The 16067-nt window shown below is 42.1% G+C and overlaps 1 protein-coding gene across 4 annotated transcripts in view; it reads left to right on the forward strand.

Annotated features, from left to right (window-relative positions):
• Nucleotides 1-16067, forward strand: part of OTUD4 (OTU deubiquitinase 4) — a 33852-nt gene that overhangs the window by 9096 nt on the left and 8689 nt on the right. For all 4 annotated transcript variants that reach the window (XM_078863013.1, XM_078863014.1, XM_078863011.1 and 1 more), the window contains 2 exons: nucleotides 13247-13297; nucleotides 15492-15538. In XM_078863013.1, coding sequence (XP_078719139.1) covers nucleotides 13247-13297; nucleotides 15492-15538 — 98 coding nt within the window. The remainder of the gene's footprint in view (nucleotides 1-13246; nucleotides 13298-15491; nucleotides 15539-16067) is intronic.

Genomic DNA, 16067 nt, shown 5'->3' on the forward strand with positions numbered 1-16067 from the left:
TTTTCCACAAATCAGTGTTTTACAAAGAAAGGTCATGTTTAATCAATAAACCAATTAGCCAATCAATCCGTCACTCGATCAATGACCTTTATTTGTAACCAGGTCAGCGCACGGTGACACTCCGCCTCCCTCGGGTTTCTTCACTTTGGGAAGTTCAGCGAGTGCACAAAGTGCATGGGCCTAGAAACACTAACTGGCAGTTCTTCACATTTGCAGTGCAGCCGAGCTAGCTCAGCTGGAGGGGCCCAGTGTGTGGCTTTCCCTGCACTTGGCACCGTTCGTCAAGGCGGAGAAGTGTGCCGAGGGGCATTAGCGATCACCAGCAGCTGACTCCACGTCAGCTCGACGCAGCTGTTTGTTTAGTAGCAGAAACCGCGGCCCCCGCCAACGAATGAAATGCGCGGCACTGCCTTTAACACACAGGCCGAGCGAGAGCAGATATTAGCAACGACTGAAAAAATATATTGAGTTGGCCCGGGAGCTCGTGATGGCCGTGTCAGAATTACCGAGCCAATAGCAATACCAAAACTGTTATGAAACTGGGCTCTTATAATAAGAATAATGATATTCATTTACCACCGAGGCTAAAGAGCTTTTTTTTTCGGTGGGGCGGGGGGACATGCATTGGCTTCATGTGGAAGGTAAGCGCAGAGTAGGCAGAGCAATGCCCAATTGTATGAGGGGGTAACACTCAAGAGATCCCCGTGTATGAATTCAAGAATCGTATTGCTGTACTGCCATCTCCTGGCCCCTGGCAGCCTGCGCTAGCAATAGCTGGTATCCACTGGCCCGTAGTCTTTCTTTCAAGCACTAACCAGTGAAGCTGTAACGATGGGTAAATTAATCGATCAATGATCAAATCCTACATGCTCGTTTTTTTCACTTCACATATGTTGTGTGCAAAGGGTTCATTCGACCTCCGCTAACCAGGCTCGACTCCGCTTAGTTTCCGAGGGTCGCCGGGGTTCAAGTGTCATTCATGTGGCGAGTTGATGGTTGCTGTCCGGTCACCCATGACCATAAACAAAAAGAAAAATTGTGGAATTTACTGAATTCATCCTAACCCAGTTATGACTTCCAGAACTGTGTAGATCGAATAATTGATGTGGGGAACCACTCTCTTTGGTGGTCGATGTGATGGGTCTGTTGTCTGTGGTCGATAAACTTACAGCCGTTCTATGATATGAAATCAAGAGACCAGGATAGTCTCATTGCAAGTGACCTGTGCATCCTTTCCAGGGCCTCTTCCTGATGTGACGTGATGCATCGACTCATTGATTTAAAGCAATGTTTACATTCGCGATACATGTATCGAATGGTGTGTGCAATAATTATTCTATTTACAAATCATTATTTGCTGATGTTGCTTTTATGCTCATGTAGTCATGGGTGGAGTGGTTGGCGAACGCGGCCGTCTGAGTTTGATTTCTCTTAACGGCGAACATCCGTGGCGATGTGGTGTTTAAATCGGCTTTGGGTCACCGGTTCACCAACGAGAATTGATGAGCAAATGGTGAAGTATGATCAAACAAGCCCACATGACAGTACGTCATGGGTAAGCTTTCAATCCATCGGTGGATTAAAAAAGAGCCGAGATATGAAGACGTGCACATGGTAAAAATGAGACAAACAATAGCAATGAGACAGTATTTTTTTAATGTTTACTCCCGATTCATGACAATTCATCAAATTACTAAAGTTGGGTGAATTGTTAACTGGCAGAATATGAGGCTGTTTTCAATGTTCTCTGGTTCTTTCGGTAATGTCACGCAGATAGAAAGAATAATAAAAGAAACGCGACGTTTCGGTCGCAACACAACCACCTGCAGGGACTAGTACATCAGGTGATGACGGACGCTTGTGTTGCGACCAAAACGTCGTGTTTATTTTTTTTTATACCTACATGACTTTACCGAAAGAATCAGAAAGTATGGATTCCTGCAGTCACGGAAGCAAAATCCTGACTATAAATGAATACGCAACTTTTGCTTACGGATATGAGACGTCCCGTTGTATTTTGTGGCATCGTTGAACCATCTCGCGTCTGTGAAAATGTAATTGTGTTTCCACGATGTTCGGTGACGTGGAAACAGAATTTCACAAAATCCCGTTCACCATCCCGACATCTGCGCGTAATTGAAGCGTTTTATAAATTCAAGACAGCGTTTGATGGCATCTAATGATCCTCTTAACCGTATCATTATAAACTTCTCTCTTATTTTATGCACGCGAGATGACAAAGCTTATGCACCTTGGCGCGCATGAGGCACGGACACCACCTGCAGGGACTAATATACGTTGCTCTGTACACCGTGGAGTGCAGCTTGTGCACCGTATCTTCTGATTAGTTTGTAGAAATACGTATATATGTTGAACTTCTTTCACACCGTACGTAGCCAACCGTGCTAATTGGAGGCGCGAACATCGGAACCCTTTGGCATAGTGGCTCACGCACTACGCTACAATCTTGCCTATGGCCACATTACCTCGAATGTTTATGAAAAATAACACTCGACTCATTCATCTAAATTTCTACCGTTCGTGATACATCTCAGGAGTTTAAGCAGGGATGAGCCAGGTTAATGCTCCGATGGATGGCCACCACCAAGGATTGGTAGGCATTATAGCCATGGGGCTGCGAGGTGCGGCCGGGGATGGCAGTTCTGAGTGTCACCCACCCTCGTATGCTCGGTAGGTTTCCCCCGGGCTGTGGCTTCTTGCCACGTGATACCAAACTCTCATTAGTGGACACGACGACCAAACAATTTAAGGCAGGATCCTCCTCAATAGAGAGTGTTGAGACTTGGCGAGGCTTTCCATTATTATTAATATTAACCCAGATTTGATGCATGACCACTCATTATACCCGTGGCAGTGTGTTTCTGATCCCAGCTTGGACCTACCTTAGGTTGATTCAACCTCAAATGAGCACCTGGTAGAGTAGTTTGTCAGCGTCATTACAAATATGGTCAGGCATGAGTGGATCGTGCCACACCGTTCGTTGTGTGGTGTGTTGGCTTTTAACAGGTGCTCACAAACAGCATATCCTCGGCAATCATTTTAGCTAACGAACAGAACTTTGAGTTGTTAATGGAGGTGACAGTGGCATAGCGTTTAACACTGCACTGATCTTCAGTTCCGGTGACCAGATGTAATATTTGCTGGACACTGACATCTGTGGAACTTGGCTTTGTGTGGGTCTCTCCTAGGTTGACAGAGAATAAAATTAATACCTGGTACGAAAAGTTTCAACAAACATGAGCTCAGCCTTACCACCGCCACCTGTTCCATCACCACTTGCACAACCACCTTGTCATGCTTGCCAATAACAACACTTGCTTATACAAGTCAAGAAGGATTTCCACTTTTTATTTTCATTGTTTAGTTTGGAGAGGCTACTCGGTGGGAAGATGTTAACTGCCTCGCCTGGTATACAGGAGGTCCTGAGTTTGATCCCGACCCTAACGCCTGCATAGTTGGAGTTTGCATGTTCTCCCCGCGGTTGCGTGGATTTTTCTCCAGTTCCTCCGGTTTTTCCCTCTACGTTTAGGAACATGATTTCAGAGTATTTGGCTACTATAAATTTTGACCTGATAAGCCGCTTCGTTGAGTTATCGTTTATGGCTTGGTCGCTTGTGAAAAAGAGCTATACCGTACAGCTCAGTGGGCTTTACCTGGTAAAATAACAAGTTTAGTTTTGGAGAGCCTGACTTAGTCTCATGAGTTTTTTTAGGAGGCACCTGCCAAGTTTTTTTTTACAGTAGGGGGTGATTATTGCTATGTAGATTCCAATTGAGTAATTTAAAAAAGGATTATGCGGCAGTCATGTATTTATACACGGCATTACGCCTGTGTATGTTCCACCCCTTGTATTTTAATGCATATATATGAGAAGTAATTGGCTTCATTGCCTTGAAAGCGTTGACAGTGTTGTAATGATTGGGTGTTGTGTCCCAAGGGTTCATGCTGCACATGCCTAAAGACTTGTCTGATTCCTGCCACACTTAAACTATACACTTTTTTATTTTACCAGGTAAGGCCCACTGAGCTTTATAGAGCTCTTTTTCAGAAGCAACCTGGCCACAAATGATAGCTCAACGAAGTGGCTTATTACGTGGAAATTTATAGCAGCTAAAGACTCTAAATGTATAATGTTGATTCTAAATGTGGAGGGATAAAAATCCACGCGACCATGGGGTTAACATGCAAACTCCAAATTTTCAGCAGGCATTAGGGTCGGGATAGAATCCATGACCTGTTTACAAGGCGAGATAGTTAGCATCTTGACACCGTGGTATAAGAAGTTAGGAGTGGTAGTAGAGTGGTTGCACTACAAATCTGGCGACCAGAGTTCGATTCCCACTCATGGCTAACACCGTTGACGATTATCTGAGCCGGTCATGGGCCTCCCCTAGGTCGAATCAGCCTCACAATAAGTATGGTGTGGTGTGTAAACATCACTGGGGAGACAAAGGCGGCTGGGTATGGTGCTGGCCACCCATCCCCTCATCTACCCTGCAGGCCTTCATAGGTGTTAGTGAACAGCACTTGCCCCAAAAAGTCTGTTTCGGCTATACAGGGGGGGTCTGTACACTATGTGATGGCACACGCCTTTGATCTACAACCTTTGAAGCAAACTCTCACTGGGCTGCGAGGCGGTCAAGCGATGGCAGTTCATCAAATAGATTATTGAATACACGTGTGGAGCTTTGAATGTAATAGTTTTCTGCACTTTTGTCCACGTAAATAATTGGTTTATTATCATTATTAGCATCTCGTCATATTCATGGGTTTCTGCAGTTCATCTAGTTTCCTCGCCCATTAATTGACTTGGTAAATCTTTCCAACGTGTTACAGTATCCTCCTGACAGAGTCTTGAGGCTCGGTGAGGCTTTCCTCGATAAAAAAAGGCTCTCCGGACGGTTCTGATCAGGGGCCGACCCAGAGATATCTCCAGGAATGACGCATCTCTTGTTGATGATATTTCTCGACTTGAACACATTGTGTGTTCTTTTATGAAATGCTGACTCTGCTCTGCTGCCCAATACACATGAGAATATAAGAATAGGTTTTACACTTTCTGGCAATAAACCAAGTGTTAAGATGTTTAAACACCAAACAGAAACCTTTTGCAAGGAATCGTGTCTGCATTAACCACATATACAGGTACTCCTCTACTTACGATGGAGATGCGTTACGACGATCCCATTGTAAGTCGAATATATCGTAAGTCGAAGATGACCTAGCCTACTCAGGAGTCTTAAAGAATGGTGATAATTTAGCAAAACAGAGCAATTTACAGTAGCGTACTGTATAAACTATATACTGTATGTATTTATTAATTACAATACTGTATTGCACAGTAAAATGTAAAGTAAAAAACATGGTAAATTCTTAGCCTACCTATATGAACTTTAATTTAATAGAAAGTTTTTTCAGGAAACAATCCTATGCCATAAATACTTTTAACATGCATTGAACGCATCGTATCGTGGTAACCCTAAAATGAAATCGCTAAAGCTACGTATCATACATGCATTGAACGTATCGTAACGTACCACATTGTACTGTACTCGCCAAGATTCTGTCCGTCGTCTGCATACTTGAATGATGTTAGGTTGTTGATGGCAATTTTGTCGTATCGCCATCGTAAGATCTAAATATCGTAAGTCGGACCATCGTAACTCGGGGACTACCTGTACTTGTGGTGAACATGCAAACAAAAAACATGCTCTGGTAGTATATGCAGTGTCTTTGAAACTGATTGGTCCACACCAGAGGACAGCTTTCTTTCGAGCCTCGTCTCCCATGATGCCCACTTACACATTGGCTGCTGTCCCGAGAAGGGGAAGGGGTTTAGTCCATTTGGACCAAATGCCATTCTCGTTTATCGATCATCCTCTCTGGAGCTGTTGTCATCGCTCCATCCTTGTGGTAGGCACACTATCAGGCATGTTCTGTCTTTTGGTTTCCACTCTTGTCATGAGCGTCCACCAACGGGCATCATCTCTTTCAATGTTTTGCCCAAGACCACTGACTTTTTAAAGTCCTTTATATTAAGTTCACTTGCGCGCTTGCTTGCTTGCTTACGACCGTGCAAATCTTTCGGTCGTTTTTTAACCCACTTCCCGTGATCCAATCGAGCTGACATTTTCCACACAGACTCGTTGTGCTTGACAATTACTTTTCGTGAAAAAAATTTCCAAAATTTTACACTTTTTAGGACAAAAATATTATATTTAATTACCAATTGCTTAATGGTTGCATGCAATCATCTGACCCATAGGTGGCAGCCATCTCAAGCCAGAGGACGAGAGGACTCTAGCCGCCACGCATATAAAGGATTTATAGTGAAAAGCTTTGTTTTTACGGGTTAATTTTTTACCCAGTCAAATTCATCCCTCCGATTAGTGTTTGTTTCCCCGATTTACGTGTTCCTCTTCTTCCTATCTCTTTGACGCAATTCCAAACTTCCGTTATTCCTCCGTGTCTCTTACAAATTTGACATTGTTACGTCATCTATATTTTGTGATTGTCGTACTCGTGTTGTTTCTTGTCACCACAATTTATCCTTGAAAACAATTCCCCTTGTCTCCTGTGCAAAAACATGTTCTTTATCAGTTGTCCCTTGACCACTGATACCTGCTTGATGATGTAAAAACATATATAATAATAATAATCACATTTTCCACGTGCTTTACGTTTGGGTTTAAGAAACGTTTAAGTCTGGTCACCTAATTGTGAGTCGACCAGTGCTGTTTTTGGTGAGTTTTGTTGTATGGTGCGGAGGCCTGGACACTGCTTCAAGCTGATTTGAATCGGCTGCAATCCTTCCACTCGCGATGCCAAAGACGCCTTCTTGGCATCTTGACGGTTCGACTTTGTCAGAAATGTCACCGTTGCATCTGCGACCGGTCCCCTAGCGATTGAGAGCTTAGTTCGAGGGAGACGACTCACTCTGTAGACACGTCGCCCGTCTTGATGTGCAAACTTCAGGAAAGTTGCACTCCCTTCAGTTGGCGGTCCATGTTCGAAGTGAAAGCTGCGACCCTCAAGTTATGGTACCTCCCCCGTGGTCGCCTCCCGTGATGCGTGGATAAAACAAATTAGTCGAGACAACGGTGTATGGCAGCCAGAGCAGTTTATTCGAATGCTGTCGCAAGAAGTCACATGTTCGGCGAAGCGGTCCTTCGCAGACGATGTGTGTTGAATGAATGAATATACTTAGCAATCGTACTGCTATTTAAATAATCTGTGCCTCGAGTTTTCTGGCTGTCTGCTGGCTGGGCTCCTCACCACCCCAACTCTATTGTTTGGTGGCTGCTGCGGGCCGTTGCCACAGCAATGAGTTAAATAACTGTGTAAATGGGATTTTCCGTGTAACAAATAAACAGCGGGTTGAATTGAAACGGCGGCGTCAGATGTTCGGAGGACGTGTCGTAGATCACGGCACCAAAGATGTGGGAGTAGCGGAATGCCGAAGACTGACACGGTTTAAACTTTTTAATTTGTGCTTCTATTAATGTCATTCTTTTACCAGAATATTATTTACATGTTTAGAGAATATATAAAAAAACCCCACCTTAATGACATTATTTTGCCATTTTATTATTTTCAGTGCTCTGAGTACCGGATTGTGAGAAGAGTATGAAAATGTACATCTGTCTCTTATTTTTTATTGTAGTGAAATGGGTTCTCTACGATTAATGGTATACATGATAATAATACTTTATATTCGTTTGCCAATACACTGCTGGTTAAATGCTTCCCCAAGCTTTATTGGTCATGGAGGTTGTTTGACCATACATCACCACGCTGGTCAGTGCAGGTTGGTGAAAAGGGCAGGTGGGGAGGGTCCCAGGACCGGTTGTGATATCACACATGTGAGCCGTGGCCGGGGATTGAATTCGTGTCGTTCGCCGCATAAACCACTGCACCACCGCCGTTCGCTACGTGTATACGTTAGTTTGACTTAAAGTATTCTGGAACAATCTGATTTGTTTTCACGTGTAAGGCCAGCTATCCAAAACATTAATTTTCATTTTATCTCACTGAGACAAACAGCCACCCAGTTTGTATTGCGTCTATTTTTTTAAATGATAGCCGAATGCGGTCACTGAAGCAGCGATTCGCTGCATTATATCCTGCATGTATATATAATCTGCCCCATGTGCACGCAGCATTTGCTATGGCTTAAAGCCCTACTAGCCACCCAGCCAGTTCTCTTTTTATTGTTGTAAATGTTTGTTTAGAATTGACGGCGTCGATGTTAATCGACGTACAATCGTGTCTAACATAGGTGGCTCTGTCCGTGTATAAATGTTACAAAAGACAAAATGGGCAACCATAGTGTGGCATTGTGTCTGCTTCATGATCATTTTAATAGCCACCACTAATATCCAGACAAACGCCACACACAGGAATCAAGCCCCCTGTATGCAAGCTTCATAGAGCCTTCATTGAGCCTTCATTGAGTCTCTGTGTAAATATAGTTCCCTACACAATCAGGGGCCCTGTAAACAATCTGCACGCAGCTAAATCGAGTTGTGCTTGAAAACATTTTCCAAATGTGCGAAGAACCTCAAAAACAGTGTGTCTATGTAATTGTTTTAATAGTTTTAATGGGCATAATGGGACTGTCCTGACAAACACAAACACATATCTAGGCACACAGACACACAAAATGGAACAAAAGCTGGTAAGTGCGAAAAGGAGCGTGAATAAATAATGATTGGAGTGACATCTGGAGAGAAGGGGGAGGAACACATGGATTTGAAAACGCACTCAAGATAGAGACTTCTTATTTACCGTAATCTATGGGGCCCTTTTGCCAGTAGCAAGATGATGAAAAAACATTCTTGGCGGAAAGGGTGAAGCCTCTTCTTGGTTCTTTCGGTAAAGTCACGTAGAAGGGAAATAATAAAATAATAAAAATGAAACATAATAATAAAATATAAATTGTGAGAATTATTTTATTATGTTTTATTTTTATTATTTTATTATTTCCCTTCTACGTGACTTTACCAAAAGAACCAAGAAGATGAATCCCTGCAGTCACGAAAGCTTGAAATCGAAAGGGTAAAGCCTGTTCATTTTTTCATCATCTTGATACTGCCAAAAAGGGTCCCATATATTAAATTGTGTGACCCAAGCTATTAATGCTCTGATGTCTGCATTGCCTTTGTATTGTTCACTTTTTGGCGTTCTCTGGTCTGACACAGGTGAGACAGAGCCATGAAGGAGTCTCTCTGGTGTAGGCCAATGCGTACATTATTATCAAAGCATGTTTGTTAGCATGTTTGTTAGCATGTTTTGCTACAAGCATGTGTGGTTAACTTGATGTCTATTTGGTGTTTGAACATTTTAACACCTCCTGTATTCTTGCCGGAAAGGGCATTAAGCCTCTAAGATGTTTCATCTTCTTTTAAATCCTTTATATTAAGTTCATTGCTTGCTTGCGTGCTTACGACCCACTTCCCGTGATCCAATCTAGCTGACATTTTGCACACAGACTCGTTGTGCGTGACAATTTATTTTCGTGAAATTTTTTTCCCAAAATTTGACACTTTTTAGGAAAAAATAAATTATATTTAATTACCAATTGCTTAATGGTGGCAGGCAATCATCTGACCCATAGGTGGCAGCCATCTCAAGCCAGAGGACGAGAGGACTCTAGCCGCCACGCATATAAAGGATTTATAGTGAAAAACTTTGTTTTTACGGGTTAATTTTTTACTGTTATGAAAAGCAAGTGGGCTGGAACAGGACGCTTGGCTAGAAGGGACGATGGCCGGTGGTCTAAACTAATGACAGTGGCGGCAAAGGGAGAGAACATCCCTGAGATGGCAAACTCTGTAACGCATGTTAAACTATCATAACGGTGCACGTAACACACCGAAATTGACATTTATTAAAAAACTTTTTCTTGTAGAAATGCAAATGGCAGCAGCGTGTCCTTATATGTTTCCACAAGGGGACGGCATGTGTGGGTCACTGAAGATTTCAGCGTTGACATCGTCTCGTTTCTGGTTTTAATTTCATGTGTGGAATGCATATGTAAGTCGGATCATTTTCTCGAGGGACCAGAGGGAAGAGATGGTGTATTCTCTATTAATTGAACACCTGATGCATTTCCATGCAATTCCCTTCGACTGGTGTGACCCTTAAGTGGACTCCGTGGCCTTTAATTACGGTGCTCCCACGGTCATTGGCACTAATTCGGACAATCTAGAATGATCTTCTTGGTTCTTTCGGTAAAGTCACGTAGAAGGGAAATAATAAAATAATAAAAATAAAACATAATAAAATAATTCTCACGACGTTTCGGCCACAACGCAAGCAGCCGACAGACCTGTTCTTCACCTGAGGACGGCTGCTTGCGTTGTGGCCGAAACGTCGTGAGAATTATTTTATTATGTTTTATTTTTATTATTTTATTATTTCCATTCTACGTGACTTTACCGAAAGAACCAAGAAGATGAATCCCTGCAGTCACGAAAGCTTTAAATCGAAATCTAGAATGAGTATAAAAAAACAGTGAATAATTGGATAACACACGCATATGTATGTATGTTGAAATTCATTTGCACCGTACATAGCCATCCACGCTAATCGGAGGTGCGGTTGGATTAATATCAAAGTGACCCTTTGCTGTAATATGTGATAATTCCCCCTTTTGGCAATTTCATGAATTGTCACCGTTCAGGATCATGATTAGATTTATGAGTTTTTATATTTTTTCGTCTGTTTTTCCCTTACTCGTTTGTATTTAAATTTGGATTTGTTCACTTCATGATCATAAATGGAACATTTTCATGTCATTTCAATATATTTGCATATATTGTGTTCAATGAGGAGTTACACGTACGACTCATTGCATATATCATGCGCGAAAGATTCCACTATATTGATTAATTCATGCCCCGTGAACTGCCTAAAAATGAATCCTGGGAATTGCTCATTTCCATTGGCTTCCTTGAGCCATTATTGGAAATTCCACATTCCGTTGATAAGAATGAGGTCCATTTTTCAGTCAACCACTGATAAGTCGTTCTGTCTCATCTGCTGGTGCTTTGTTATTGATTTTTGAGGAATGACAATGACTGTTGAGGCCGTGTCATCCCTGACCAGGGTTTACACTTGCATATTCATAACTTCGGGAGGAAACTTTGCTGCTCTGTCCATTGAGCTGTATTGTACCTCGAACACAAAAGTACAAAACGTCCATGCTAGTGATCTTTATTGCAAGGCCCGTGGGCCACTGGCAGCCTCTGGAGGTCTTTCGTGCGGCCCCTGACAATACACAAATGTTAAAACACCCCCATTGTGCTGTCAAACCCCCCAATGGTTTCAAATGTGTGGCGGTCCTCACACTGATGATGTCTTACTGTCAAAAGCGGCCCCCTCTGAAAATGTGTGATAAACACTGCGTTTGTTGCAAACGCCACTCCACATGCAAACGTGTTGGCAAGCATGCTCTGTTTTACCAACGCAGTATTTTTTTTTTAAGATAGACATTCGATGATATTATGGATCGTATCTGTCATAGTTTGTGTGTCCAATGCAGCGCAGTGCGTGAGGTTGAGTGAATCCTCCGATGCAAACGCGGCAGTCGAGTTGGCAGGCGTTGGCCGAATAAGATTTTGAGATCACTTTTGGTGGATTAGTGTGAAGATTTTTGCAGTGATGGATGAATATCGTTTGTGGGCTCGATGAATTGATAGACTTCGTGTGTGCAGCGGACCGTGTAAATTAAAACGTCATGGGTCCCCCGTATGGCCCTTGGGGTCTGTAGGCTGTCCCAACTCTGGTTTAGGCACGCTTTTCTGAACAAGTGAATTAATATTCTTGGTTCTTTCGGTAAAGTCACGTAGAAGGGAAATAATACGATAATAAAAATATAAAACGATAAAATTATCACGACGTTTCGACTGCAACACGAAGCAATCGTCATCAGGTGTGAAATCCACAGCAAGAAAATGTTATAATTGTATTATTTCCCTTCTACAGTAGAACCTCTGGTCACGAATGCTTCTGACCACGACCCAATCGGGTTCCGACCAAAAAATTCACAATTTTTTAAAATCTGGTCACGAACACATACTCGGGTGGCGATCAAACACGGCCGCGCCCTTCCGCGCCATTTTTTTGTAAGCGCCAAATTTCCTGTTGTTTGTTTACAAAAAACAAACCTTGCACGTGGGTCGCTGTTGTTTACAAACAACAGCGACCCACACGCAAGGTTTGTTTCCTTGGTTATTTACGGTAATTTTTTTCCCTCTGTTATTTAAGTTTTTTTTTCTCTGTTTGAGGTTTTTTCTCTGTTCAAGGTTTTAAAATTTATATTTTACTATTAAACTGTTCATTATTTTTGTATAATTAATGATTTTTCAAACTTTAATTATGTTTTCTGTGCTTAAAACTCAAAACAAAACTGTGGGGTCTAGAACGGACTCGTGAAATTCGGAGAGAACTCTGAGTTAAGTTTTGTTTGTTTTGTTGAATTACACAAAGCGTAACAGTTATGTATATAACTTTTGTTATATTAAATTCCTAGTAAGATATTAATTCTGTGAGTGTAGTCATACCCCTCCCCCCTCATTCAAGCCGTAATTTAGAGAGTGAAAGCGCCGAGTACGTAAATCGCTAACATAAGAACTCGTTAATCTCTTCTCGCATCATTCATACGATGATGCGGTGAAGTAAACGTTCATACGATATTACGGTGAATGCTTCCAAAAACAATACTGTACCCAAATATTACTGTTAACTTACTTTCAATAGAAACATGAAATGCTCATATTAATATTCTCTCTCTCAGAATCGACCGACTTGTTGAACGATTCTAAACCTTGACGCGGCAATGTTCGTTTTCTCTGTTGTTCAAGGTTTTCTCAGTGTTATTCAATGTTTTTACATTTAGTTTACTATTACACTGAATTATATGGCATAATTAACTATTTCTGTGCTTAAAAATCTTTAAAAAACTACATTTATCTACCGTTCGTAGGAGTCTGGAACGAATTAATCGTATTTACATACAATCCAATGGGGAAAATTAAGTTTGAGTCACGACCAAATCGGGTTGCCTACCAAAGTTATGGAACGAATTATGGTCGTGACCAGAGGTTTTACTGTCCGTGACTTTACCGAAAGAACCAAGAATATGAATCCCTGCAGTCACGAAAGCTTTAAATCAAAATTTAAGTGAATTAATGTTTACAATGACGGTTTTATTTCATTGCAGTTCGTCGAAGGCTCGTTTGAAGATCATTTGCAGCAGCTTTCAAATCCGAAGGTAAAAATGTCACGATGTTACATCATTGTCGGTATTCATTTGCACGTCACTTCGCGTTGTATCGCTTTGCCAAATGGTAGGTCAATGTAATCATTCTAATTCCAGTTATTTACCCACTTCAGTCTCTGAGATTAAGAAAGTAAATTAAAACTAAACTTTTTTTTATTTTACCGGGTAAGGCCCACTAAGTTATATCGCTCTTTTTTAGAAGGCACCTAGCCACAAATGATAGCTCAATGAAATGGCTTCTCATATGGAAATTTATAGCAGCCATATACTCTAAACCATGGCTGGAAAAAACCCGATTTTTCCAGCGACAGGCATCGGGTTTTTTCTTTAATACAATTAAACCCGATTTCGGGGAATTAAAACCTGGTTTAATGAATACGAAACTCTGATCCAAGGCTTAGGGTGCTTCCTCGTCGGTGCTACTATCGTACTCGGGGCTGTCGGGCACGGGGTAGTCGTAGAATGCGGCGGGCAGGTTGGTCTTGATGAACACGAGCTTCTCCACAATCGTGGGCGCCAGTGAGTTCTTTGGCTTGGAATGGATGAAGCCCATCGTTGACAAGTTCCGCTCGGATGCCGCAATTAGAACCAATTAAACCGGATTTCTCTCAAACTCAGATGATCGGGTTTAATATAAAAAGACAATTAAACCCGATTGTAAAAAACCCGACTGTGCCACCCTTGCTCTAAACGCATGTTGATTCTAAATGTGGAGGGAAAAACAAGAGCACCAGAGAAAAATCCATGCGACCACAGGGAGAACATGCAAACTCCAAATATACAGCAGGCGTCAGTCAGGATCAAACTCCCGAACACCTGTATATCAGGCGCAGATATTAGGTGGATCAAGACATGATGGGATCATGAGGTGTGCGGGCGGCTTGGAGAGGCTTGAATCCAACAGTGGATTGACCGTGGCTGATGATGGTGATGATAATTCAGTGTACATTGTGAGTGCAAGAATTGCTTTTAATGGTCATTACCCACACTGCCATGTGAAGCTGAAGCGGAGTTGGCGTGTGTCACGTTGTTAGGAACGTTGCTAAGGTATCGTGGCTTTGTTGTTCGAAAGTCGTGATCAGCGTTTGAGAAAATGCCCGTCACCGCTTTTAAAAATTGTTCAGTGTGTCGTTGATGAGACGAACGGCATAACCCAGTGTGGTTCCCTGTCGTGTGTGTGTAAATATCATCCTGTGTCGATCTTACCAAAAATGATGCCTCCTTTAAACCCCCACAAAATGTGGAATAAAATGTATTTTGTGATACTGCATTGGCAGTGGTGTACAAGTAACAAAAAAAACTCAATACATTCGTCAAGAACACTGTGTGTGGCCTTAAAATGAAAATTACAATAGGTGTCATTTCGAGCAATGGCCCTTCATAGCACGAAGTGCACAAAGTAGCACAAAGTGTACGATGAAGCGCCACCGTGACATTTTGAGCAATCTTCATCGCATAAAGTGCTATGAAGTTTGAATCCTATGGATTCAATGTGCTACGAATGAGGGCCAATGCCAAAAACATCACCTATTACATATTTCCCAATTTAAGGCCACGTGGTGTTATTGACAAATCTGTCAATAACACATATTGACAAATGTGTTGATTTGTTTTTATTGTGCAGTACAGTGTTGTTTCTTTTCCTCCTTCCAATTCGGTGAAATTTGCCACGATTCGTGGTCACCACTCTATACAAGAATCGAGGGAGGAGGAGGAAGGTGGGGGGGTTTAGTCTGAATTTTCCGATCTTATTTGCCTTCTCTGGCTTTTGTTGCGCTCCGTCTCATTTGTTCTGTCGTGTTCATTGTATTCATATACAGGTACGTTAATGTGCAATTCGCACGTCACTTTCACAAATTGAACACAATCGGTGGCGAGGTGCGCGATTTTTGACGTGTGTTTCATGCACATTAGAATCGATTGTGATTCACGAATCCTCGCAAGCCCTAGTTATATTGTTTGCTTGCACCTGCATTACTTTGAAATTAAATCGCAGAAATTACTATGCACTCCGTTCAGTCCATTGAGATGCATCACCTCTTTCACAATGGGGGCCTGGCAAATTATTGGTGACAATGAGAAACATTTAGAGGTTGTGGGGGGGGTGAGTGAGAACTTCATGAAAGTTTGTCACGAACAAGAACATCAGTTTTTAAACAACTGCTCATTCGATTTCTTCCCGCAGGAATGGGGCGGCGACTTAGAAATAAATGCACTTTCCATAATGTACAGGTAAGTCCTCAGCGAGGCGGGATTTTCTTTTGCCGTCTAAGACTTAAAGGCGCTAAATCCGATTTTACCCAATGAACAATGACGTAAACGATGCCCCTAAAAGCCTTAAGTCCCAGCGTAAGCAAAGACACGCGCGTCCACATACACGTTCCCACCACAAATGTGCGTTTATTTTTCGATTTAAAGCGTTCGTGACTGCAGGGATTCATCTTCTTGGTTCTTTCAATAAAGTCATGTAGAATGGAAATAATAAAAATAAAACATAATAAAATAAATTCTCACGACGTTTCGGCCACAATGCAAGCAGCCGTCCTCAGGTGGAGAACAGGTCTGTCCATTCTACGTGACTTTACCGAAAGAACCAAGAAGATGTGCGTTTATTGTTCACTCAAAACATTTATTTTAAAAAGTCGTTCAGAAACCTTGAGAAACCAACGCCTTGCACAGTCACATGACCGACGATGACTCCGTTGCTCACAGAGCCTGCTGATTGGCCAGAGGCGAAATGTTTGTTGGGAAATGTTTCTCA

Source organism: Lampetra fluviatilis, chromosome 15, assembly GCF_964198595.1.
Source record: "Lampetra fluviatilis chromosome 15, kcLamFluv1.1, whole genome shotgun sequence".
NCBI classification, from domain to species: Eukaryota; Metazoa; Chordata; class Hyperoartia; order Petromyzontiformes; family Petromyzontidae; genus Lampetra; species Lampetra fluviatilis.